The sequence below is a fragment of the Vigna angularis genome, chromosome 9 (assembly GCF_016808095.1).
Source record: "Vigna angularis cultivar LongXiaoDou No.4 chromosome 9, ASM1680809v1, whole genome shotgun sequence".
Taxonomy (NCBI): domain Eukaryota; kingdom Viridiplantae; phylum Streptophyta; class Magnoliopsida; order Fabales; family Fabaceae; genus Vigna; species Vigna angularis.
The window spans coordinates 21,227,845-21,254,791 of record NC_068978.1 but is presented as its reverse complement, the minus strand read 5'-3'; the positions used below and the strand labels follow the sequence as shown (position 1 = coordinate 21,254,791).

Here is a 26,947-nt window from a genome sequence, read left to right as displayed (position 1 = left end):
AATTGATAGATTTCACTCACTTAGTTTAGTATTAGTTTAAATTGTTTGGCTTTTCATTTTAAAATTGATTTGAATTTCACCAAAACAAGTACTTCTTAGTTGTGTTAGATGTACATTAAAAACTGTTTTAGACAACTTAGTGGATTTTTAGATTACCCTTAGATAGATTTTGTTGTAGTTAGTGTGCATGTTAGTTGAAATGACTTTGTACTTATATTGGATTATGGATAAAAGATGTTTGGCACGTTCCATACAAGTAGGGGGTTTGTGACGAGGTAAGAGGTGTGCTCTCAACTTGTGAATGAACTGTGTGCAAATGTATAATGAAAACCCCTAATTCACTTCCATTCGAAATGAAAGAGGTGTGCTCTGAACTTGAAATTCACGGAAACAAAGATTAACAAAAGTAATGAATTAGGCATTGGTGTAACTACATTATGGTTTGTGTTGTGACTGCCTTAGGCATTGGTGTATATATTGCTCATATGACATGATGTTCTATGAAACTTTAGTGACTCTTGTAGGCGTAGGTTTGAAAGTGAAATAAAAAACTTAGCAAATTTCATCTGTCACAGCATTACACGGGTCATTGCTGATATATAATCCATAGTTATGATTTCATCTTCTCTACTTCCAAAACACTTTTTGCACTTGGCTTACTATCATTGGTTGAACTAGTAAAACCCTTTTTTATGAGTCTTTTTGTCACTTGTAGCACCCACAAGAACCTAAGATACTAAGAAACTGTTAAAGTGTCATCAACCAATCGTCCAATGCTGCTTCACCGAGAAACACAACCAAACCTATGCCAATAAATGGTAATGAAAACAAAGCAAAACCATTGTTTAAATGGGATTTTAGACACTGAAACATACATGCCCTTAAGGTTAAATCATAATGCTTGCTTCCAATAACATAGTTTACAAGTGGTTATAATAATATTGTAGCTATACATCAAAAATAGGGTCATCTATTCGGTAAGTGAGTTCATTAGACACCAAAATTATAGAAATGTAACTTTTTCTATGATGATCACTGTGATAGAAACCCCTTTATTTTTGAAGTATAAGTGACAGATTATAAAGGGTTGCAAACAAATCTAAAAACAGAAAAATAACGTAAAACAGATGACACTCAAAGTGAAAGACAAACCCAAATCACATCCATACAAGTGAGAGCACATGGTATGGTAGTTAGTTCAAGAGTTCCCAATTGAACTTGGGAAGACCTGAAGTATTGGACATTGGGGGTGGTGGGGGAGAGGATGTGGATTGAACAGGGATTAATGGTGGGGCAAAATCAAACAATTCCCAATTTGTGGTAACTACAACTCTTGAGGTGGAATTCCTTGAGGGTTGATGTTGTTCTTCATGGTAAAGTTGTAGGAAATTTTCATTTGAGTTCCCTGGTTGTATTTGTTGTTGTTGTTCCTGAATTGGTGCTAAGGGTAATCTATTATGTCCATTTGAGTGCTTTTGTTGTTGGTGTAAATCTGGTCCCAGTTTTTGGCCATTGAATGCTTTTGTTGATGCTGCACTGGTGCATGATGTCCATTGCTACCAAGCAAGGAATTGTTAATCTTCATCTAATCCAGAGTTTCAACATACTTTTGAACTCTTTTGACCTTCAAAATTAATTTTTCACTAACATTAGAACTATAAGTGCTTAAACAAATGTAATTTGAGATACACTGATAAACAAAAATCAGTAAAATGCATCTCAGTATCTAGCATGACCTGAATTTTCGTCTTTAAGTTGACATCCCCTTCAACCATTATACCATCTAGTTTAAGCAATTGATTCATCAATAACTCAATCAGATTAAGCACATCACCTTTGTTGCTCGAGTCATGAAATAGATGTGGTAAGATATTCTATTTTAAATATGGAAGTGATACATGCGAAGATTTAATCCATGTGTATTGTAATAATGTATTGGCTGTGAAGAGAGCATGGTGCCGTGAGCAATATTGTGTGATTGGAAGTTGTCCTGTAACTTTTAAATGCATTAAATCAATTGATGGATGATAATCAAATGATAAATGTTGTAGTATAGGTAAATAAAACTTAGTTATAGGTAAGTTTGAATAAAGTTGCATGATTGATCTACTCTGTCTCTTTATATGTATAGTTAATATAAGTTGGCTATGGATGCTTTGGTTGTGTGTGATCGGTCCAATCATAAATGTTGTCAGTACTATAATATGACATGAATGGCTAATCTTTGGATTTCATATTAGATGCTACACATCAGTTATTGTCACTGCATGAACTCTGTTGCTGAATAGGATAATGTTGACCATGGAATTTGAAGGTTATTTCATTTGGAAGTGGCAAAGAATTTGGGCAAGATTAATAACCTATTGAAAATTATTCCAGTTGTTGAATGATAGATACTAGGTTTAGAGGTATGTATTTGCTAAATTGAAAAGGGAAAAAAGAAAATTGTACACTCCTGTTAACTTTCATATTAACTATAATAAAAATCAAGTTCTTCCATTTGAATAGAAACATTAGGTGTATTATGAATCAAAACTCTGTCCGACTCCATTGGTCCAAGACTTGAAGCAAACACCACAAACCTAAACTGTCATATTACACTGCTTCAGACAGTTTTCTATATTCATCTAACTTCCAACAACTTTATTAATTTAGACAAAAACAGGACACAATTAAGCACTTTGGGGATTGTGCTTGATCTTGTGATATAGGAATAAGCTGCCAAACTTTACTTCACATTTTTGAATAAAAGTTCTTTTTCCCCACTTCTGACTCCACACCCTTCTTGAAACCAAGATCAGTGACTTTAATCTGTGAGGTAGTAAATTTCATGCATATCTATAAGATACATATGCTTGTATATACTGTTATGTAGCTGTCGTAAACAGTAATAGACAGTGGTGGATAGTGCATATAGGTCTGGTTTTATTTGATATTTGTACTCTTTGTATTAGTCTTTTGAGGTGGATTATGGGAGCTAAGCAAAGAGATTTTTATTAAAAACTTGAAATAATGCATGAACCTACACCCTAGAGAGAAGAAAGGGACTATAGTTGTAATATGATTGAAAGAAGAAAAAAAGAGAAATGGTGTGTCCGTGATTGTCTATACTAATTGGTGATTGTCCAGATATAATTACTTGACATTAAGAGACAAAATTGACTGTAGTTGGCAATGTTTGACATCTTCAATGAACTTGTTTAGAGCTTAACATAATGAAGCAATTCTTCAAACCTCCTCAACCAAAGGTTGGTGGAATGAATAGAGGAACCTTGTTCCCTCAGTAACGGGCAAAGAATGAGCTTGTACTGAAAACTGACATTTACAATATTCATGGGATGGAGAGAGAGATAAAGATAATCTTGTGCAGTACCACAAAAGGATGATTTGATTACTCCTGTAATATGAACTGATCAATAAGTATTTTATTTAGATTTCACAGTAGGGTCGACCCTACTTTTTTTCATCGAACAAAGTGAGGAAAAACCTTAATGTGGTGTTCCAAAAGTCAAGAAAAAGAAAATATAATTCTAGTGTTGTTCCATGAAATAATGTGCAGTGTGGTTTAGTATCACGAGTTCACACATTCTAAGGTGTATATTATTATTCTCGAATGAAGAATCTATGCATATATAGAAAGTTTTTCTTTTCTGTATGAATCATCGTGCAGGTGCATTCATAACATTAAATACTAACAGTATATGAATTATTTTAGCCCTCTTATATATGTGTTTGTTTATTTCAAACTGCAAATGTTGAACTTAAGATCTACTCTATTTAGTAATGAAGTCCCAGTCAACAATGTAACTAAGACTTATATGTGACCTTGGTGTAGTTTTCTGCGTATATAACAACTTTGAAGTGACTGTTTTATGCATATATAGCCTTAAGTGATGTACTGTACTTGATTTTTTTTTTTAATTTTTCATCTAAGTTCATATTTATGTTTTTATTAACATCTTTTTATATCTTATAAATTCAAATGTTAATGTTGATGTGATTATCATTGATGAGGCTGTCGCGCACCATCAAATTTGATTGCATAAACAAAACATGTGATTTCACACCATTTAGCTTCAACCATAACCTTCCATCACATGTGCCAAGCTCCTACTGTTCCAGCTCTCTGTTCCAGCCATATCCACTGTCCAGCTGCTGGACTTCTTTCCCCACAACAGCTCCTCTGAAGGTCTCTCCACTACAACTACGCTACCCTACACTCCATTTCTCTATGTTCAATCACCATTCTATTCTCACCAAAATTCACTTCTACTTTTCACAAACGTACAAGTCCTTGTCTTCTTCTCGAAACCGAGAGTTCTTTCTCAAAATTGACAATTTTTTGGGTTCTTTTCTTTTAAGTGATGGCATCCTACTTCTATAAAAGGTAAATCACCTCTTGAACGTGCTACTCTACTTCTAAAATAAAGGCTAGAGGAGATTGTACAAATGTGCAGAAAACTAAATGAACATGCACTGGGATTTCAACAAAAGGAGTAAACATCAACCAATTCATTCATCATGAAAAACATTTTACAGTTCTCTTTCCACACCAGTTTGCTTCTCTCCTTCCACACCAGTTTGCACCGTGCTTGCTGTCTTTGTGTGGTTTTAGGTCACTTTAAATCTTCTAGCTGATATCCTGTAGTTAGATCTAGTGTTTAGGCATTCTTTGAGTCTTTATTTGAACCAGCCAGCTTTGAATGTACTGTTTTATTAAATCTGCAAAGAAGCAAAGAAGATTGTCCACAGTTCCTGAAAGGTATGCTTAATGTTATAGTCCTAGCATTTTTGAAGTAATAAGTAGTGTTCTTTGTCTTGACTGTGATTTATGTTAATCATTAGGTCAAAATTTCCCCCAAAGTTGTAGTAAAACAGTGAAATCAAAACTCAAGTAAGTGGTTATAACCTTTTATTTGGATTTATTTTCCCAAAATAATGTTGGAGTTGTGATGTTTTCTTGGATTTGAGTCAATGAGTTTGTTTTCTTTAATTTATTTATTTATCTTCTATTATATGTTATATATTTAGCATTTATAGATATATTTATTAATTTGGTTTCTACTATTGGCTATCATGCCTTCTGCCATATTTTTATTTTGTTTTCTTGTACATTAGAATGAGTGCTGCAAGCAGCACCATTGCTTGCTTTGGAATCCTTACTTATTACTTTGGTTCTTTAGTAAACAATACCCCAAACATTCCTTTTCCAATTTATAAATGTAGAGTAGAAGCCTAGTTTTTGAATAATGTGATATAGGAAACAATGACCTTAAAGTCCAATTTCCCATCTTACAAACTTCCTTTCCCTAACAAACAGTGACCTTACAAACTTCACCACTACCCTCTACTATCAAGATAATATCTTTAGATATTTACTGTCTTTCTACACTCCTCCATAAGAGGATGTTTACTGAGTGTCAGCTTGTTACAAGAAAATAATTCACTGCCCTGCAAGTTCAATGTTTAAAAACATAAAAATCAAAATTGACTGAAAACAATGGTTGGAGAAACAACTCTGGGATTTGGGACAAAGTTAAGGCCTTTGCATTTGGAATAAAGTTGGGACTTGTGAGTTTAGAAAATAGTTGGGGTCATTGCAGGAATTACTAGGACCAATGCTTTTGGCAATAGTTGGAGCTAGTGCATCTAGCAACTAGTTGGGGACAGTGAATTTAGGGAAAACAACCAGGACCAATGCACTATGGAAAAAGTTGGGGCCAGGGCATTTAGGTTACCCATCAGGGTTATTGCATCTGGGGAAAATCTGGGGTCAATTCATATGAGAAAACACCTGGATCAGTGTATCTAGGTAAAAGTAGAGTTCCACATAAATGCTCTTCACCTACATAGAATCTGTTGGATGATTAACAAAATTTGATCAAGGATCTGTTCTTCTTATCTGTCTACATATGGAAATAATTGAACATATTTTCTCTGTACATAGTGACTCTTCAATAGTTTCTTCACATACTCCAACTTTTCTTATAAGGAGGAGATAAACTCACTCATGACATCTCGGAACCTTGTAGGTGTCAGCTACAATTTCTAATAACCTAATCCATTAAGTCCAAGTTCTTTGAGCACGCACACTCCAATAAAATCAATTCTGTTCCTGTGAAGGATTCACCTCTTATACTGAGTTCTTCTTGCTCTGACCTCCTTTTTACAAGCAAAATTTATGCTTGTTTTCCTCTTAGCATTTCCTAATTTGACAGTTTATTTTTTAATAACAAAATATCCATGGTGTCACTGGCATTTTTTGGCTTTGTCTGGTAATGACATATGGTCACATGATTCTGCCAGTCTTGTTCCATTTCAAATATTCAAATTTTTTTTCACCTCTTCCTAATCCTCCTCCTCATTTTGTTGAGGCTCAATCAAAGTATGCCCCTTCTCAACTCCAACTCCAAAACTTCCATCTTCTCTTCTTGCCTTGCTAGCTGATTTGTAACATGTCCATCTCCTCACTCCACTAACACTATTATTCTTTCATGATCTTTTTCCACACCATTGACACCAAAGTTCTCCTTTCTTCATTATTTGTATCAACCCATGTACCCCAACTCACTCAAACCTCACTTCCACTCCTCTCATACTTAAAACTCGTTCTTTTCTCTTCAAACAATGGAAGAGAATACTCAATACTCTCTTACCCGCACTCTTGGTCAAAGAGTATAGATAAGTGCCCCAACAATGTATACTTAATGCAAGAGGCTAAAAACAAGATATCCACAATATACATGGTTTGAAAGTGTATCCATGACACTTTTTCATTTACAAACAACACCCCAAAGTATCCAACCATGTGTACTCTTTATAACAACATCACTTTTCATAAAGCATGAACATCTATACCCCATGAATATGCCAAACCTTGTAAACTAACATGACTAAGTACTTACCTAACATTACCTTCCAAGGAGCAGTGATGGAAATTGAATTACTTGATTGTTTAGTGTTGAACTTTCAATTAATTTAGCCTTGTATTAAGTAATGGCTAATTTGTCGTTAATTGATATGTATACAGAACATGGATCAAGTTCCACCAAATCGTTCATGGATGTACGATAGGTGTTATAGAGGAAGAGGTGCGTTGAAAGAGTCATTTGTTTTGGGTGTTGAAGAGTTTATAATTAAAGCTTGTGAACAAGACCGTTATCAAAGAGATGGGGGGCTTCGATGTCCATGTTCAAAGTGCGATTGTACAAAGATTTTGAACGAAAGAGTTGTGAAGGTTCACCTGTATAAAAACGGTTTCAAGCCTAATTATTTCATTTGGGAGGATCACGGGGAAACCATGCAAGAAGCTGATTTAGATAATGATGTCACTTTCAGGGGTGTGGAGACAGAAGGTGAACCAAATGAACAAGTTATCACGATGGAAGACATGGTCCATGATGCTCTCATACAAAGACAACCCTTCCAAGCATCAAATTCTTCTAACATAGAAGAGGCTCCAAATGAAGAAACTCAAAGGTTTTATAACCTTTTGTTGGAGGCAAATACGCCTTTGTATGAAGGAGCATCAGACTCCAAATTATCAATGTGTGTGAGGCTTTTAGCTTGCAAGTCGAATTGGAATATTCCTAACCAATGCATAGATTTTTTTGCAAAAATGCTTTTGGATGTAACACCACACAAATGTGGTTTACCGAAAACTTACTACGATGCAAAAAAGATAGTGTCGAAGCTGGGATTACAGTCGCAGAGGATTGATTGTTGTGTGGATGGTTGCATGCTATTCTATGATAATGAGTATGGTAAGATGGATGGAGCGTTAGTTGAATGCAAATTTTGTGGGAAGCCAAGGTATCAACAACACAAGACAGGAGCAAGTTCAAAAAAAAAAGTTCCCGTTAAATCCATGTTCTATTTGCCAATAATTCCAAGACTTCAAAGAATGTATGCCTCAAAAGAAACTGCAACAGAAATGACATGGCACCATCACAACAAGTCGTCAAATGGTGTTTTGCGTCATCCATGTGATGGAGAGGCGTGGAGGCACTTTGATAGAGTACATCGTGATTTTTCCATTGAGCCACGCAATGTTCGACTTGGTTTATGCTCCGATGGTTTTAATCCATATGTGCAGGCATCATCTATACCATATTCGTGTTGGCCAGTAATTGTCACGCCGTACAACCTGCCTCCAGAAATGTGCATGTCTAAACCCTACATGTTTTTGACTTGTCTCATTCCGGGACCATTCAATCCAAAAGTACGCATTGATGTATACCTAGAGCCCTTGATAGATGACTTGAAAAAGTTGTGGAGTGGTGTCATAACATACGATATTTCAAGGCGACAAAACTTTATCATGAGGGCAATGCTAATGTGGACAATTAATGATTTTCCTGCTTATGGTATGCTGTCTGGATGGAGCACCCATGGTAAATTGGCTTGTCCACATTGCATGGAGCATTCAAAGGCTTTTAGATTATATAATGGGCGAAAAAATTCGTGGTTTGACTCCCATCGGAGGTTTTTACCAAATGACCATGCCTTTAGGAGAAATAAGAATGCTTTCAAAAAGGGGGAAGTGGACATGGAAGACGTGCCACCATATTTGACGGGAACAGAAGTTTGGAATAGAGTTAATGGTTATCCTAAAGTAACTGAAAATGGTGCACCAAGAATAGATGGATACGGTGAGTGGCATAATTGGACGAAAAAAAACATCTTTTGGGATCTACCATATTGGAAGGATAATTTGTTAAGGCATAATCTTGATTTCATGCATATTGAGAAGAATTTTTTTGACAACATTTTTAATACTGTGATGAATGTCAGTGGAAAGTCAAAAGACAATGAAAAGGCCCGAATGGATTTAAGCTTGTATTGTAAACGAAAAGACTTGGAGCTCAAAACTCATACAAATGGAAAGATGTACAAGCCAAAAGCTAATTATACACTTTCAGTAGACCAATCAAAACAGGTCTGTCAGTGGTTGAAAGATCTTAGGATGCCTGACGGATATTCTTCTAACTTGTCAAGGTGTGTTGATGTGAATAGGGGAAAGGTCATTGGGATGAAAAGTCATGACTGCCATGTGTTTATGGAATGCTTACTTCCTATAGCGTTTAGTTCTTTACCGACTCATGTTCTCAATCCCATTACAGAAGTAAGTCATTTCTTTAGAGATTTATGTTGTACAACATTGAATGAGGTCGACCTTCGGAAGATGGAAGAAAACATTCCAATCATTATTTGCAAGATGGAGAGAATATTCCCCCCCTCATTCTTTGATTGTATGGAACATCTCCCTGTACATCTTCCATATGAGGCAAGACTTGGTGGACCGGTCCAATATAGGTGGATGTACCCATTTGAAAGGTGACAATATCTCATTCAACAGTTGAATTTAGATGCAACACATATTGAAACTAACATACCACTTTCTTAAATTGTAGGTTCATGGGATATGCTAAACGTTCAGTTAAGAATAAAGCTAGGGTTGAAGGATCAATAGTGGCATCATATTTGCACAAAGAAACAACTCATTTTTGTTCACACTACTTCAAGAACTTTATGTTAACACCACAAAGCATGAGAAACGAAGTAGACACTTAAGTTGAAAGGACAACATTATCAGTGTTTGACGAAGGTGGTCGTCATTCCGGGAGGGAATCAACTCATTGGCTAAGTGACGAAGAATTGAGATCAGCTCATGTTCATATCTTGATCAATTGCAATGAAGTTCAACCTTATCTTCAGTAAGGCTCCAAATAAATTGCATTTGTGTATGGATTTTGTTTTCATCATATTAAATTGATATTGACTGAATATTCTCATACCTATGGACAGCTCATTCTTACATACCTATCAACTTTCAGAGTCAAACAGTTCGACACATATACATGCAAATTTCCCATTGTGGTTTAGGGATCAAGTACAACTTATCAAATTCTTGGACATAAATTTGTTAATCACATATTGATTCATTTTTAATTATATTGAATAGGTTCATATATTTTTGTAGGTTCATAACGATCCTTTAAGTGTCAGAAACCAACATCTTAGAGATTTATCACTTGGTCCTTTAAGATGTGTGAAGGAATGGCATACCTACTTTGTCAATGGATATAAATTTCATACCCATGCATGGAGCCAGGGCAAGAAGACTATAAATAGTGGGGTTCATGTTAAAGGCCTTACAGAAGGGGGTGAAGATGATTTCTATGGTGTCATTAAGCACATATATGAGCTCGAGTATAATACCTCAACCATTGAAAAGAAGGTTGTATTATTTTATTGTGATTGGTTTGATCCATCAAGAATAGGGATAAGAGTGGATTCAAAGTATGGCACTGTGGATATTCGAATGGATAAAAGATATAACTTGTTTGATCCTTTTATAATTGCACATAATGTAGAACAAGTGTATTATGTACCATATCCTGCATCGCGCACCGACAAACGGGGTTGGTGTGTTGCAATAAAGACCAAACCTAGAGGTCGTATAGACTCTAATGAGGTAGATGCCATTGAGCCATACCAAGCGGAGGAAATGTCACATGTTAATGACATCATTCAAGTTGAAGAAGTTATCCGATTGCAAGATATAGAAGCCGGTCTTGAAGAAGTGGACCCCAACAATGTACCATCAGTTCAACGCTATATGGATGAAGAAACAAGTGAATCGGAAGAAGAATGCAGTGAAGAGGGACAAAGTGAAGATGAGGATGAAGATTCATTTCACAGTTCTAGCAGTGAATAGAGTTACGATGTGTTGGTGTACCCATGGGTGATCATAAACCCATACTTGTAGAGGGGAGAAAGAAGAAGTGATGAATTCATTTATGTAATTTCAATTTCCGTGTTATTTTGATTAGGGGTGGGCAAAGCACACTGTACTACATTGTATTGTAAAATTTTATAGTTAACTATAAACTAGTTTAGGAAAACTGTAATGTAATTAAAAACATCTCAAAGTAACTGATCTGAACTATTTTTTAGTTCAGTACAATTTAGTTAACTGTTTTATTCATGAAAATCTAATCTCTTTACTGGTTTAAACATCACATGATTTTTACAAATAAATCTTTTATATTTTAATCTTCAAGAATATAAAAGATTGGATTATTCACCTCCTGCCTCCAAACTGTAGATCTATCTATCCATCTTTTTTTGTTGTCTTTTATACTTTTAAAATTAATAATTACTCTGCTTTCAACACTCCAATAGAAAACTGGTATTCGGATTTCAACCAAATACCCATTCCCCAGAACCAATTCTAGACAATTCATTATTTTTTATCTTCTTCTTAACCCAATCAGTCTCTGCCAAAATTACCAACACATTAGCTTCTGCATATGATGTATGTCCTTCAACCATACGACATCCCAGTTGGATTTCTTCGCAAAGGCTTGATTAGACTACTAATTAATCTTCAAGAATATACATCTATATAAATCTTCTAATCCACTTAAATTTTATCAAGAACAGTATATACGTATTCAAGAACATAAATACTTGGAATGAATGTAATATATAAAACAACCTTTTCAATGAAACTATGACAACATTATGAATAAAATATATGTTGTAGTAATTAGCCAAAATCTGAAATTCGTCCATACCCTACTCTTGAAAGTATATATAGTTTTCACCTCAACACTGTGCTATACATTTGGAAACCCTAACTAGCTAGCCTTGAAAAGAAGCTTCATCCATCTGCAACAGTTAAGTAATTGACTTTGCTGCAAGGGAAAAAGTTGTGGGTGAAAAGCCATAACCCAAATAGAACATCTAAATTGCGACCAAATCTGCATAAGTGCCAAATGCTACATGTTTGTGCGTGGATCTTCTCCTAGTTACTAGGGTACATAGGTGGGGATGGATTCATCTTTTACGATCTTTAATCAATTGGTTATGGCTGTTTCCTAGTGTCCGTTAGTTTTTCAATAAATGAAGATTGCGAAAAGACATATTCCCTCTGCTCTCAAGTTTCCATATCAGTAAACAGGAAGAGACTGTGAAGCAGCTATAGGAATACAGTAATCTAGTTTATGCAAATGATAATCCAAGCATTTCAGTTCGCTATCAGGCACCTTACAATCCAAACCAGATATTAAACAACTTTACACTTAAGAGGAAACATAATTATTTTCTCAGAATTCCAGTAATGTAGGTTCTTAGTGGCTGAACAAGATAGTTTACCTTTGCTTCTACAGAGGACTGTTCCAGTCTCACATTATCTTCTATATCACCCAATCTCCTCTCATAGTGATCTACAATATCGACTTTGCGGCCACAAATTCCCAAACAGCCATCTCGCCGATGCCTTTTAGGAGCATCATTCTTTTGTTTAAGATTGGTAAGCTTTTTGTACAGTTTATCTGCATCATTCTTCAAAGAACAAACTTTAATAGTCAAAAAAGTGGAATATTTGAAGAACAAACTGAGTTAATTACAAGAAAAAAATTTTATTGGAAGTTCAACTTCACTCCTGAATAAACATAATGCCTAAGTCAAACAAAATATGCACCATTCCTCCCCTCTCATAAAAGAGAGGCTATTTGGAAGTAAAAACAATGGGATAAAACAAGAAAAAGGAACATGTTGTCTAGTCTCCAGCATATCAATAGAAATTCAAATATTTTAAGAATAGGTCAATGTCTAATCTCAACAATATTGGAAAGAGGTTTTATCTTTTCAAGAAACCTTTCAACTTCAAAGTTTAAGCTGTTATCTAATATATCAATAATTGCTTTTAATCTGCAATACTATTTTCATTATTCAGTATGAAAACCATTATATTAAGGTAGTTATCCAAAGCATTAAGGACAACACAATAAGATATAGATTTTTCGCATATGCAAATACAATACACAACAAGTAAGCCAAGAGAAACCACAAGAAACACCAAGTCTGGTTACTATGAAAGCCAAGCATAAAACACAAGGAATCTGGGGTGTAGTTTGGTTATCCCTTTTTGTTTTTGTTTAGTGAGATGCATACTAGGCACCTTTTTGCATTCCTGTATCTTTGGTGGGTATTGAATCATGAGCAGGGTTTATATTTTGAATCATAATCAGGTATATATGTTGACCTGGCACATGTGGGAAGCTATTTGTATGAAGCAAGCTTCTCTTTTGAGCTCTTTAAACATCTTATGTAGAGGGCTAACATGCACATTTTTTGTAAAAGGGTTAGAGTACCCCACAAGTGCTCTATTTCTATTTATTTTTTCTTTGCTGATAAAAAAACCACAATAAGTAGGATTGTAAGTTATTGATATTCCCTCTGCTCTCAAGTTTCTGGGACAGCAAGTTTCTGTAATTAAGCAAGTGTGATGTTATTTGTAGTTTTTCAGCAGAGAATACTCTTTATACAGAGTCCTTTAAGCCAGGACTCGAATTTGAATATCCAAGGTTTGGAGAAGTACTGTATGGTTATTAAGATAGTGGAACTGCCGTCCTTTACTGAGAAGAGCTTGTGGGATGGATGACTAGGGCAGAAACATACTTTGGAGCAGTGCAAAATACTTTAGAAGTGCAGATCAAATTGATTATGAAGGGATTAACTATTAGTTGCTTAAATATTTTGAGAGAAACAGATGTTGTCACTTGGTGGAAATTAAGGATTCTAATTGCTATGTTTGGAGGAAGAAGGTTTGAGAACCCGTATATGAGGAATTAGCAACCTTGAGATAATTAGAACCCATATATGCCACTTACCACCCCAACAGAAACCAACAAATCCCATAGCAGAAGCACCTTTCCTTTTCAAGGCTTCAATAATAGGTTTTGCAATTTCAATACATTTTCCCTGCACATTTAATAGGTAATATCATAATAACACAAAATGTTCTTTTCTTACTTTTCCTTTCCATTCAATTGTAAAAATAAATTGACCCCACAATTTTGTTTTTTGTTGAAGAATATGGCATCAGATGGTTGTGACCCTCCTATTCCACCTTCAGCAAAATCAGATAAGGAGAAGGGCAAGAAGAAATCTTATATGGTCAAGTTGTTAAACCGTTTCAATAACGTAAATGCTTCAAGTAGTCAGCCATCTACACCTACCTCTACCTCCACTGCTAGATTTGTTCCACCACCATTACAAGTTCCTGGTTTGACACCTACTCCACCATCAATTCCACCTTCGTTGGAAGTTCCTCCTTTCACACCTAGTTCACAACAATTTGCTGCTGATCAATGGAGATCACCCTCCCCCCATGTTGGTTCTAACCCAACAACTCCCACAAATATGCCATCACCATCTCCTATAGAGGATAACCCTCCACGTTCAAGTTCAGCAGCCAATGACTTTGAAGATGTTTCCAACAATCGTCCAATCATTACACCTATTGGAGGAGGGTAAGAAAACATCAATTTAATGTTCCAAGCATATACTGTATTATTCTAATATTTGACTTTTATTTTGGTATAGGTTTTATCCAACAAAAACAGCATCCAAAGCAATCACAGCCACCATCAAGGCACAGTTTGATGAGCCATGGGTGACATGGGGACAAATACCTCAGACACGAAGATATGTTTTCTTTGAGCGTTTTAAGGTACACTTGTGTTCATTTACATTATGTACTACAGTTAATTTTAAATGTTAAGGTCCTCAATTATCTTATCCAATATTCATCTTTTTTGTCAACAGAGAAAGGTTTCATGGAGGTCTAACCATGAAGAAAAGGTGAAAAAAAATTTCCACACAAAAGCATCTCATAGATTATCTGAGATGTTTAAAAAAGCTCGAACAGAAGGAAAAAAACCTGATTGGATGGGGGATAATGTTTGGAATGGTCTTTTGGAGAAGTGGAACATGCCACTTTATAGACAAAAATGTGAAACGGCCAAAAAGAACAGGACATCAGACAAGGGTGGTTGTTTGCACACTGGGGGATCCATTAGCGTGCATGAGCATGCAATTCGTTTGGTACATATAAATTTATTTTTACATTTCTATACGGATAAACTTTACAAATATTTGATGTTAACAACTAACATCTTCTTTGCTTGCAGTCACAGGAGCTTGGTCGGTCAGTGCATGTTGATGAAATATTTCAGCAGACACATATTCGAGCATCAACAGGAGAATTTGTCGATGAAAGGTCTAGGCGGACACATGTTAGTTTCTACTAACTTATTCTTTATTACGTTATATAATTCTTAGGTCTATCTATTTAACGATATTCATTTAACAGGAAGAGTTTGAAGCCAGATTTTCTCAAATAAGATCTGAGACAGCATCCGTTGGGGCTTCAACATGTGCTCCCCTAGACCCTGCAGATGAGGAAAGATTGAGGAACCAATGTTGGTTGGATGTTGCTGGTGGAAGGTACAAGGGACGCGTATACGGCATTGGAAATGTCAGTGCTCAAGATGACTGTGTCGATAGTTACATACAACAGACACAGGCATCTTCTTCTCAGCAACCGATTGCAGAGGACATTCTTAACCTCCACACACGAGTATCAACCCATGATGACCAACTTCGACAAATGAACTCTCAATTGCAAGGCTTTATTGGTGTCATGATGCAGTATCTTCCACCTCCTGCAGCCACAATTGCACAACAATTTCTTCAATCCCAGAATCAGCCACAAGCTAATGTTCAACCACAACAACCACAACAACCACAACAACCACAGCAACCAACAGATCAACCACAGCAACCAACAGATCAACCACAAGATGACACTGTTTATGGAGATTACTAGTTATGTTTTTAGAAGTAGGACATGTGTATGACTCACACTTATTCTCTCAATGACTTTTTTCATGTTATTTGAACTTATTATGATTAACAATTATGTAAACTTTCTTATTATGATTAATGTGAAATGCATGTTTGTAGGTTTTAAAGACTTAATTTATTTATCAAATTTATGAATGGATGGATATAATGTCCAGGTCTTGTGAATTGTCTGTGTGGTATGGGCAGGTCTTGTAAATTGTCTCTTTTTGGATGTTGGATGACCAGGTCTGCTATTCAAGTCAGCTGTATGTAAATTATATACGGATATTCCGTATATAAGTTATATACGGATATTCCGTATATAATTTATATACGGATATTCCGTATATAAATTATATACGGATATTCCGTATCTAATTTATATACGGATATTCCGTATATAAGTTATATACGGATATTTCGTATATAAATTATATACAGAATATCCGTATATAACTTATATACGGAATATCCGTATATAATTTACATACGGAATATCCGTATATAATTTACATACGGATTATCCGTATGTAATCTTATCTATGACCTTTTTATATACGGATTTTTGACCGTATATAATCCGTATATAACACCACTTTTTATACGGATTTTCGGTGTTATATACGGATTTTGGCCGTATATAAATGTGATTTTCCTTGTAGTGGTTACGAATTGATGATTTGGCAGTGTTATGGTTCTAGAAGGATTCGGTCATACCTTAGGATCATAACTAACTTTATTCCTTTTGCCATTTTTACATTTTCGTGTAGCATGTATGCTATTATATAGAGGCATACTAATGATTGGAAGGGCAGCGAATATACAACTAAATTCTGATTCCCTCTAAAATTCTATTGTTCTCTTTGTGTGAGCATTATTTTTCTCTCTTTTTTGTTGTGATATCTTTCATAGACTAGGAATAAAACAAGTTCTAAAAGAAGAAATCAGTAACAACTATTCTAACTCGGTGTTTAACACATGGCAAGTGAGAAAACAACGACTGGTATGGCCATATGGCACGAAACAGTGACTTAAAACATAGATCAAGGACTTTGGAGATTATCATTGGTTTACAATTTATCTAGCAGAATAAACCCGTGAAAAACTAAAATTTAGAACCAAAATGGACAAAGAACGTTGCATTATGTGGAAAATAATTATGATTTGTGCTTAAACAATTCATATTGAGGCACACATATTGGATTCTAGGTCAAATTGAATCGATTTTGGTCAAAGATTAAGCTAGCTAATTTCGATAGAAGTTTGAATCAAGGTCTAGATTGAAGGTCAAATTGAGCTGGTCTTAATCGAATGTTGAATCGAGCATATCCAAGTTGAAAGGAAGTCAAGTAAACCTTGGTTGATGGTCGAGTCGAGCTAACCCAAGTTTAATATCGAGTTGATTCGATTTGGCCAAAGAACAAGCCATGCTTACTTGTGTCGAAGGTTGAGCCATGCTGGCTTGTACCAAAGGTCATCGATTTGACCTTGTTGTTTTAAGTCGAGTCGAGTTGGTTCGGTTTTGGTCTTGGCCAAATGTCAAGCCAAGTTTGCCTGAGTCAAATGGCTAGGGTAAGTTCTACCTGTTGAAGGTTAAGCGTTGTTTGCTAAGGGCCATGTGTCGCATGCAAAAGGTCGAGTACTACTTGTTGAAGGTTATGTGTTGTCCATTAAATGTCATGTGTCGCTTGCTAAGGATTATATATTGTCAACCAATACTAGATGTCGTTTGCTGATAGCTAAGTGATGCCTGTTGAAGATAGCTAGGTGATGCCTATTGAGGATTGTGTGCCTCTTACCAAGACCATGTGTTGCCTGTCCAAAGCTAATGGTGATCTATTCGGCCACAAGCCAGTCTTGTAATTACAATGTTTGATTGCTTCTACCCAGTCACAACCTAGCCTATATAACCACCATTACTTGGCCATAAACTGGTTTTTCGGACTAACAAAACTAATGACGTATTACTTTGTAACTTAGGAGAATCTAGATCATACAACTAACACATAAGGTAAATGGGTCACTAGGCTTACCTAAACCTATAAAGATGAGAAGTCACAAACATCATAATTACCTTATAAATAGTACAAAAGATAAATAACTTACATTCATTATTATAACATAAACTACTATTTAACGAACTCGACTAACTTAGGCGAGTATATTTTGTAGGCACATCTCCTCTCGGTCTTAGGCACATCTCCTCTCGGTCTTAAACAAAGACCTTGAACATCTTGATTTAAAGAGTAAAAGTCTTCAAGAATTTTGAAAAATCTTAATAGAATGTATCCACCCGTATAAAAACACTTCCTTTACCTCTGTTTCTTCTCCGATCCACATTTCCAAATCCATTTTGAAAAATAAATACATCCTAAGTTAACGTAATATTTCATACAGATATGTCTCTCATAATATTAGTTTATTCATAAAATGTATATAAAATTATTCAAATAATTTGATAAAGATATTTAAGGTTTAATAGTGAGAAAATATTATATTACAAATATAAAATATTAAAATAATCTAATTATAAATTTTTTGATATAACTACTTTTAAATGAGAAAAAGATAAATAATTTTTAATTTTTAAATTATTTTATAATAAACTAATTTATAAAAAATTCTTATAACTTATTATACATAAAAAGTATTCTAATTTTAATCTTATTTTTTATTTTCATATATTTTTTAAGAAGTTTCTACGTTCCACTTTTTTTTCCTTTTTATTATTATTTAGCTTTTGGTTGTTATTTACATAGAAAAAAAATTGTAATATAACTCTCTTAAAAACTTTTTTCTAACATATATTTTAGTATTAATAAAATTTATAAATATTTTGATAAATTTTACTTTAACTTCACCAAGATTTATATTGTTTAATAACTTTTTAGCAAATATTAAAGTGCTAAATTATATTTTTTATTTTTTACTTGTTGAAATATATGAATACGTATATTTGTATTTACTTTTCTTTATACACGTATGTATATCCATATTTCTTTTAACAATAACAAAATTTTTATTAAACTATAAAATAATTTTTAATTATTAAAATAAAATATTAATATACTATATAATAATTTTATAAAAAAGTAATTATAAAAATAAATTATTTTTATAGTTTTTTATTATAAAATTGTTATTTAAATTCAAATAAATAATTATTAAAAAGATAAAACTGAATTTTTTTATAGTAATTATTTGAATTTAAAAAATAATTGCTATAAAGGTAAAACTGGAAAAAAATTATATAGACATAAAAAGTGAATCTAGATTAAGATTTGTTTTGGTTATTTTCTTTTCAAAATATTCATTCTATGTATTTATCTTTTGATTATGGATCAATTTGATCGTTTCAGGATTTAGTACATGATTTTTATTTTTTTTATTCAAAATGTGAAATTTATTAGTTAAATTTACCTACATGAAAACTATTTCGTTCAAGTAAAAAAATTATGACATTATTATAATAAATGTCACAAACAATTGGAAAATATGATATCAGTTTTTCAAATTTCCAATCAATGGTTAGTCTTATTTCTCACATTATTTTCTTGTCATGTTTTTCTTTTGATAAAATGATTTTTATTACTATATTGATTTGTATTAATATAGGGTATATCCTATAGTTTACTTACAAATTGATATACTTTTATAATTTTCACATTTTAAAATCGTAAAAACATATGAAAATGATGTTTCATAATTAAAAAGATAACTATTTTAATAAGATCAAATTAATCTATTTTCGTAAGATCAAAATAAATCTTAAAGTAAACGAAAACATCATAAAACATAAACTGTTTGACCGAATACTAGATCAAGTTTTCTTGTTCTGTTTCTCCAAAACCACAACTACATCACTTTCTTCTCTTTCTCTTTCGTTTTCTTGGAGTTTCTTCTTTCAATGGATCGAACCCAAATTCTTCTCGTTGGGTTACCACTCTTCCTTTTCTTCTCTGACATTCTCAACCTCTTCGTTCCTCCACCTCCTCCCAAAGATGGTTATCGCACTTTTGCCGACCCTAAACCGACCCCTCAACCGAACCTTCATCAACCTCTCGAATTCCCTGCGCAGGTTTCTTAATTCCCCTCTTCCAAATTTATGATTTTGCTGCCAATTCCATTTTTTTTATCTGGGATTCTTCTAATCGTTTTTTCCTTTTCAATTTTTCAACAGAAACAGAGCGGTTTTGGCCCAATTGGAGCTGGCCACACTGTCAGCATTGACTTCTGCACTTCCTGCTCTTACAAGTTGGCCCAAATTCTTCCTTTTTTTTCAATTCTATTCTAATTGTTTAATTAAGTTCTGATCATGGGTTTCTTATTATATGCGTGATAAGTTGTTATGTGGGGTTCTAATCTAGTTGGAAGAGTATGGTGTAATTGTTGTTCGTGTAAAGTTGGTGCAATATTGTTTTTACTATCATTTGGCTTTCCGGATGAAAGCGAATGGTAGTAGTTGTGACTTTTACGTTCTTCACATCATGAACGTGGTTATTTGCCTATAGAATGTGTTTCCAAACACCTTTTGGTTTCTTAGAATTGAAATGGAAATGATGGACTAGGAAAGGTAAGCAAAAGCAAATAAGATGACTGAGAATGTTATCTGTGTGGCTGCTAAATTGAACAAATGTAATGCATACTGAACTGTATCTAGGGTTGGTTATTTGTTAGAATCACACAACTTCTATTGTGTTTAATTATCTTGGTCTCAGACTGAGTTATGGTTATTTAGTCAATGGTCATTTATAATAAATTAATAACAGATGTTTTGTTTTCCTTTTAGTATTGTTGACCTATATTCGAGTTCTTGCTTTTCATATTGTCAGAGTGTATCTTTTGGTTCATGGTCAACTCCTCCATTAGTCCTTTTTTTAAGTTTGAGTAATTTATTGTGCCCTCCCTTGAAGAAAGCTTGAATTACTCTGCTGTTGCTTCTTAGTTTGAAAATTACTTAGCCCATCCTTAGGAGATTAGTGTGTGCTATATTACAGTTTGTTTGGCGCTGTGAATGAGTCTTGTAGTGGTGGTGAACAACTACGAATGAATCTGCAAGGGTATTTTTCTTCGCAATGCTGCTTCTAAAGTTATTCAGAACTTATCTAATTAGTTAATTATTTGTTTTAGAACTTCTCTCGATGAAAATGATGTTATAAATACCATATGCTTTAGAATTTCAAACTTATAATCCTTATTTCATCTTTTGAAGTTTCAAAATCTATAGTATTGGTTCAAAACTGGTTGTCAATTATGCGAAGAAGTGTTACCAGCAATCACAATAATGAAAGTCATATCCCTCTACAAAAGTTAGTTACTTAGATGACACATATCAGTCGGCTGGGTTAAAAGGCTAATTCTCAGACATATTGTTTACCATGATATGATCCTTGTTTTTAACAACAATTTCAATCTCCTCCTTGGTCTCCCCTCCCTTCCATGGTGCTGGAAACCAAGCTCTTTACTCTCCTTATTGGTGCTTCCAGTAGCTGTCTTTATGTGTTTAAACCACCCTAATGGATATCTTTCATTTTTTCCTCAATTGATGAATGAGATAAAAAACTATCATAAGATACTTGTTCTCTATAGAATGAATTAACTTTAAGCATATTAATCTCTCTGGGAAGGGAGTGTATAACCCTTAGAAATTTAGGGAAGGGCTTTATAGTTTAAGCTTTTTAAGGGGAGGGGAGTGTCATTTATTCTAAAAGTTTTCATTGTTGGTGTTAAAAAGTTAAATTGGTGGTAATATTAATCTTTCTATAACATTATGAGAATTTAAGATGTGTTTGAACTAGTAAAGTTAAACAAATTGGGCTAGACTTTGCTTGTTCTAGCTGCACTCGTCCTTTATTTGTTTCATTGTAGAATCCTCATATATACAAGTAGACAAACAGTATGTAATTTTGGTACCTTTTTCTGCAGGGGAAATGCAGTAACAGTTAAAAATATGCTGGAATCTGAATTTCCTGGGATTAATGTTGTTTTGGCTAACTACCCACCTCCACTTCCAAAGCGCATTCTGGGAAAAGTAGTTCCAGTGGTGCAAACTGGAGTTATTGTAGCTATAGTTGCTGGTGACCAAATATTCCCTAGATTGGGAGTGACACCACCACTATGGTACTATTCATTGCGTGCCAATAAGTTTAGAAGCATTGCAAGCACTTGGCTTCTTACAAATTTTCTTCAATCCTTCCTTCAAAGCTCTGGTGCTTTTGAAGTATATTGCAATGGCGAATTGGTAAGTCCTTCAGAGCATATTATTGTACCTCGTTTACCTTTACATTTGAATACTTTTCATGGTTTCCTGATCATCTTGTTCCTTTGAACATCACAGGTTTTCTCCAAACTGAAAGAGAACAGATTCCCTGGGGAAATTGAGTTGAGGGATCTTATTGGGAAAAGAGTAGTTGACACTGGATTTGTCAGGTATTGAAAGTGCTGGTGTTGCCTACAGAAACTTCCAATAGCTGATTGCAAGAGTTGCAAGATTTACCGAATGATAATTTGAAGTTAGACCACGACTAAGATACATGAAACAAGTTGAAGCCCTGCCAAATACATGTTATAAAGAATCAAATTTTTATCTTTAGTATATTATGTACACTGTTAGGTTAGCTAGTGAATCTTGAGCAAGCATTTCTCCTAAGTTATCACATTTGAAGCTTCTTTCCTTTTCAAATTTTAAATTTGGCTTTCATAAAGAAATATTCCTCTATTTGCAAACATTAACAAATTAAACAGGTGGTTCCTATGAGTTTAAAAAGAAAGTGATTAACCTGAGCTGAGAGATGTTTAAGATCAATTGTACAGTTTCTGTTAACTTCTGAAAGAGCCTCTTTTTCTTTAAACTATGTATTACATAGATAATATTAGAAAACATAAGTGTCTTGGTGAATTTGTTTCATTCAATCTCATCTGAAATGATCATTGGCAGCAAATAATCCACAATGCTTCATCACTCCATTCACTTGTTGATTCAACCCTATCTGCCTCATCATAGTTATAAGCTCCAGAATTTTATTTCCTGTCAAAAAATTGTTCTCTGTCAGCAAATTCTGTCCTTGAACAACATTCACATCTCTACCTTATGGACTCCTCTGCAGCTTGTTTCTCTTATGCTGAACTGATGATTATTCTCCGCTATATTGGAGTTAAGATAGTGCAGATGGTGTTTTGCCCATAAAAATACCTCCAGATGCTGCATCCAGCATGTTCTTATCAACTGTTGTCAATCCCTCATAGAAATATTGCAGAAGAAGTTGTTCACTTATTTGGTGGTTGGGACAGGTTGCACACAGTTTATAACCGATTTTTTTTATAAGAATAAGATATATTTGATTTTAAAGCCTTTAGTTATTTAATTAACGAGTGATATATAACTCAGACATTTCACTTAAAAGTTAATTGGATATGTATTTTGGTACATGACAACCTTAACAAAGTTAAGCGAGCACAGACAGACCAGACAGTTGAAGAAGGTAAAAGAGAAGCATGATATAAAGGCTGAATTTATTGATTATTGATAGTAGAAAAAGCCATGTGGAGCTCTACTTATTTGTTACAATGTCGGACACGTTAATTCGAAGCTCAGTGTGAGCTCTCTCACATGTATCTTACTAGAAACTTATTCAGTAGAGACTGCCCAAAATTGAAGATAATGAACCCTTTCTTCCCTTATGCCCTTCCTCCCTCTGCTGTTGCTCAGGCTGTGCATCCACAAAGTGGGATTCACTCTGCTTCTTTATCAACTTCTCAACCTTCTTACCAGACGCAGGGAAGCTAACCTCCAACACCTCTGTAGGTATCTCGCTCATCACATTGTCTTTCTCACCTTCAAATTGTAAATAAACAATCCCATCACCCAAGTTTCATATGGAATAGAAACAAACAAGACCACTATATTCAAATTGAAGGAGATACATAATATATATATACCTGCAAGGAAATTCCTCTGGTTGTTCTCAGCATTGATACCGAAAGCAAAGAAATTAAGATTGGAGGTTGCGTTGATGGCAACTGGATAAGCTGCTGGGATTACAAATACATCGTCTTCAGACAACTCAGCTCTATATCTCTGCACTTCCAAGCTTTCCTCTTGCTGCTTCTGCTGCTGCTGATCGCTTAGGCCAACAAGTTCAATCTTTGCTTCTCCTTCATTGATCACCATTATCACTATGGCCTTAGAATTGTAGTGTGGCAAAAGAAGGGCTCCCTGAATTTTTTAAGAAAGAAACCATTATTAATTAGGGTCTCAGTACTGAGATTTTCCAATTACGAAGACAGTGAATAGTAGAAATCAATTGCTGAGTTTGTCCATGTGGTTTCCTTTGTATTACCTCTTTCATATCCACAGAACTGATGAACACGTCCAAGTCCTTAAGTTGGGGGTTTTTCTCTGGGGTCATCTCATACCACCTTCCAAATTTGTTTGAGTAGATGGGTTTGCTGTTTCTCAGGTTGAATGGTTCATCTTGGGAGGAGAGTTCTTTCCTTGAACTAGATTTGGCATGTTTCATCAGTTCCTGAATCTGTTCCCTTTTAAGTTCTACAATCACTCCCTCTTCCCGACTCTCTTCCCCTTGCTGCTGTTGTCTCTCCTCTCCAAATAGAACCCTGTTTATCTCCTTGAAGTCGCTCTATAAAAATCATGCAAATATAGATAATGATATATATCATTCAACAAATGTGAAATTTAGACAAACTACTAGCTAAATGGCAAGGCAAATATGTGGTTAATTAGATGTTGTGATCTTGCTTACATCGAAGGAGGCCTCTAGAATATTCTTGCTGAAGCCTCTCAAGTAGGATTGTTGGGCTTCTGTGCTAGATAGGAAAAAGTCCTACAGGACAAGCATTTAACGTCAAATTAATCAGAGAGAAATTGCAAGTTAGAATAAAAAAAGTTAGTTCGGAATCACAAAAATGCGCTACTTGAAATCTGTGAGGGTTGTTAACAGGTATGGCGAGTTTGATTATTCTGAGATTCTCGTTGTCGTCAGGGTTAACCAAAAAGAAAGTGGTTCCTGCAGGGATTTTCTGAGCATGGCCTTGCTCAAGAATGTAGGAGTCTCTGCTGTCAGGGTTCACCAAAGTGAGTATGGCTCTCCCTGTAATTAACAAATTGATTACCATCATTGAAAGCAAGTGTAATGATGTTGAGTGAGTAGTGATTAGTTGATTACTTACCATTAAGGACGACTAGGAGGAAATCGGCATCAGCATGGTGAGGAAGAAGGAGGGTGTTGGGTTTGGACTTGAACTCTACCACACGGTAGTTTTCAAGATTCTGAATTTGTTTGGAGCGTTGGTCGAACCTGTGGAGGATCCGAAGGTGACCATATTGGTTTGTGAATAGAGTGTGGAACCTCCTGTCGGAGCTGAAGTAGAAGGGGTTATTTTCTCCTCTTGAATCAGACTCTTCTTGGCTCTCTTGGTGCTCCCGGTGGACAATGCCGAAAGAGACAGAAAGTGATGCCAGGAAAAGAATTCCCAGCAACAACTGAACCCTTACTCTCAGCATAGTGTAGTAGTATTGAATATCAGTTGGGTTGGGGTATTGGATGGATGATGAATGAAGTGAGGGATCTTAGGGGTATTTATAGGCATTATATAAGAGAGAAGGTCCTTGCAACATGCATGAAGATTTGGGCATGGGATGACACGCATTTGCACATGTTGACATGTGTTCAAGTGAAGAAATTGAGGTGGCGAAAGAGAATGTGGTTGTGGTGATGATGGAGGTAGGCTCAGTAGCATTTGGCTGTGTGTGGACTAAGAAACAAGAACTGTATTAGGTGTTTCAAGTGCATGTTGAGTACGTGTTGGTGTGCATGGCTTTTGTCATACATGGACGCGGCATCTCGATCATCCAGTGCGGTTTTCGTCTCTATTTTGTGAACGTGGACATGGTTTTTGAAAAGATACAGTGCTTTTTTCTTGTCTTTACATCGGTCTCATTTCTTTCGATTAATTTTTCTTGCCATGAATTTACTGATTGTGTTATACGTGGCTATTTAGAGTTCAACAAAAAGAGAATAACTCATGTCGTGGACATCATTCATATATGAATAATGATAAAATGACACAGAATAATTTTGTGTATTTGGTTTTTAACTGCTTGAAACTGCACGGTTCTACAAACTTTTTTTATCATTTATTTTCAATCTAAAACAATGAACCAACTCTCTCTACAGTCCAAAATTGAATTTGAATGAAAATTAATCAAAACAGTGGCTTGATCTTAAGTCTGCATAAAAAAAATAGCTTGAAATTGGTGGTTTGAAACTCAAATTTGTATAATGGCACTAACTCAAAACTGATCACTCCATCAACTTTATTCAATGAATTCAAACGTGTTTAAACTCTAAAATGGCTTAAATCTAGACTATCACACTAAATCACCTCGCCACTTCCTAATTTTGACTCAAAATTGATGGTTTAGTATATTATTCTGCACGAAAACCCAAACAAAAACGCGAAAGAAAGTCAAGCTCCCACTCTAAGTTTTTGGATTTTAAAATGGCATTTGACATCGGTCCCCCTCCACCATCGACGTCTAATTGCTAAAAAAATCCATTATGGCGCTACTTTTGAGGTACTTTTGTAGCTTATTTCGGGGAAGAGGATCCAATGTCTAATGTTTGAAAAAGTGACCTCTCAATTTCGATTCTCGCATAACATAAAACCTACACTGGTGTTTTCATCGTTGTGCAGTCGTTCACCGTTAGATTCGGCCAATTGTTTGACAGTGGGTTCCTTTTGGCATTGGTTGTTAAAAGGGAGGAATATTCCTTTTGGCATTGGTTGTTGAAAATAGAGTGGCGTTCTCTTTGGCAAATAGTTGTAGATAAGAGAACGCTATTCGAGTAGTGAATCTTCTTTGGTGAGGGGGATATATATTCTGCCTTGTATGATAGAAGAACAGGTCTGAAGCCAAAAGAAGGATGACTCGAGTGTATATATATGGGAATCTACAGATTGGACTGCAGGTAAGATACAAGAGTGTGACTAATCTTGTCATGATGGAGTTCATGGTTGGTGATGCTCACGGTGTGATTCATGATTGGGATAATCATGATGGTGGTGTATCTAAGATGATGATCATGATATTTGATACGCTCTAAGTTATGCTATATTGATAGTGGTGTTACCATAATGGTTATAGTAGTAGTTAGCATAGGTGCTAATGAGTGGATAAATCAAAGGTCTATTTGTGAGATGTTAGTGATGACATAAAAAATTAGAG

At 34.9% G+C, this 26,947-nt stretch overlaps 4 protein-coding genes and 1 pseudogene across 4 annotated transcripts; 3 read left to right on the top strand and 2 right to left on the bottom strand.

Annotated features, from left to right (window-relative positions):
• Positions 1-1,193: 1,193 nt before the first annotated feature.
• On the bottom strand, positions 1,194-1,805 carry LOC128193924 (BAG family molecular chaperone regulator 1-like; annotated as a pseudogene).
• A 5,228-nt stretch (positions 1,806-7,033) lies between these two features.
• LOC128193923 (uncharacterized) lies at positions 7,034-10,720 on the top strand. The gene is made up of 2 exons (XM_052868119.1): positions 7,034-9,124; positions 9,983-10,720. The coding sequence occupies exons 1-2, from the start codon at positions 7,034-7,036 to the stop codon at positions 10,718-10,720; spliced, it is 2,829 nt and encodes a 942-aa protein (XP_052724079.1).
• A 3,042-nt stretch (positions 10,721-13,762) lies between these two features.
• On the top strand, positions 13,763-15,682 carry LOC128193922 (uncharacterized). Its single transcript, XM_052868118.1, has 6 exons — positions 13,763-13,788; positions 13,885-14,324; positions 14,398-14,524; positions 14,620-14,898; positions 14,985-15,089; positions 15,167-15,682. The coding sequence occupies exons 2-6, from the start codon at positions 13,888-13,890 to the stop codon at positions 15,680-15,682; spliced, it is 1,464 nt and encodes a 487-aa protein (XP_052724078.1). The 5' UTR covers positions 13,763-13,788; positions 13,885-13,887.
• A 3,810-nt stretch (positions 15,683-19,492) lies between these two features.
• On the top strand, positions 19,493-22,407 carry LOC108346899 (selT-like protein). Its single transcript, XM_017585960.2, has 4 exons — positions 19,493-19,777; positions 19,880-19,953; positions 21,625-21,940; positions 22,037-22,407. The coding sequence occupies exons 1-4, from the start codon at positions 19,607-19,609 to the stop codon at positions 22,133-22,135; spliced, it is 660 nt and encodes a 219-aa protein (XP_017441449.2). The 5' UTR covers positions 19,493-19,606; the 3' UTR covers positions 22,136-22,407.
• Positions 22,408-23,194: 787 nt separating this feature from the next.
• LOC128193976 (beta-conglycinin beta subunit 1-like) lies at positions 23,195-25,286 on the bottom strand. Its single transcript, XM_052868212.1, has 6 exons — positions 24,889-25,286; positions 24,634-24,809; positions 24,462-24,542; positions 24,039-24,338; positions 23,638-23,914; positions 23,195-23,533 (listed from the first exon to the last, which is right to left on the bottom strand). Exons 1-6 carry the CDS (start codon positions 25,220-25,222, stop codon positions 23,331-23,333), a joined length of 1,371 nt encoding a protein of 456 aa, XP_052724172.1. The 5' UTR covers positions 25,223-25,286; the 3' UTR covers positions 23,195-23,330.
• Between the last annotated feature and the right edge of the window lie 1,661 nt (positions 25,287-26,947).

Excerpts from the sequence above, each read along its gene's own strand:
- LOC128193923 (XM_052868119.1), top strand. The coding sequence starts at position 7,034 with ATGGATCAAGTTCCACCAAATCGTTCATGGATGTACGATAGGTGTTAT. Across the intron at positions 9,125-9,982 it reads TTCTCAATCCCATTACAGAA|GTTCATAACGATCCTTTAAG; the intron begins GTAAGTCATTTC and ends ATATTTTTGTAG.
- LOC128193922 (XM_052868118.1), top strand. The coding sequence starts at position 13,888 with ATGGCATCAGATGGTTGTGACCCTCCTATTCCACCTTCAGCAAAATCA. Across the intron at positions 14,525-14,619 it reads TTTTCTTTGAGCGTTTTAAG|AGAAAGGTTTCATGGAGGTC; the intron begins GTACACTTGTGT and ends TTTTGTCAACAG. Across the intron at positions 14,899-14,984 it reads ATGAGCATGCAATTCGTTTG|TCACAGGAGCTTGGTCGGTC; the intron begins GTACATATAAAT and ends CTTTGCTTGCAG.
- LOC108346899 (XM_017585960.2), top strand. The coding sequence starts at position 19,607 with ATGGATCGAACCCAAATTCTTCTCGTTGGGTTACCACTCTTCCTTTTC. Across the intron at positions 19,954-21,624 it reads TGCACTTCCTGCTCTTACAA|GGGAAATGCAGTAACAGTTA; the intron begins GTTGGCCCAAAT and ends CTTTTTCTGCAG. Across the intron at positions 21,941-22,036 it reads TATATTGCAATGGCGAATTG|GTTTTCTCCAAACTGAAAGA; the intron begins GTAAGTCCTTCA and ends TGAACATCACAG.
- LOC128193976 (XM_052868212.1), bottom strand. The coding sequence starts at position 25,222 with ATGCTGAGAGTAAGGGTTCAGTTGTTGCTGGGAATTCTTTTCCTGGCA. Across the intron at positions 23,915-24,038 it reads GTTCTGTGGATATGAAAGAG|GGAGCCCTTCTTTTGCCACA; the intron begins GTAATACAAAGG and ends TAAAAAATTCAG. Across the intron at positions 23,534-23,637 it reads CCAGAGGAATTTCCTTGCAG|GTGAGAAAGACAATGTGATG; the intron begins GTATATATATAT and ends TACAATTTGAAG.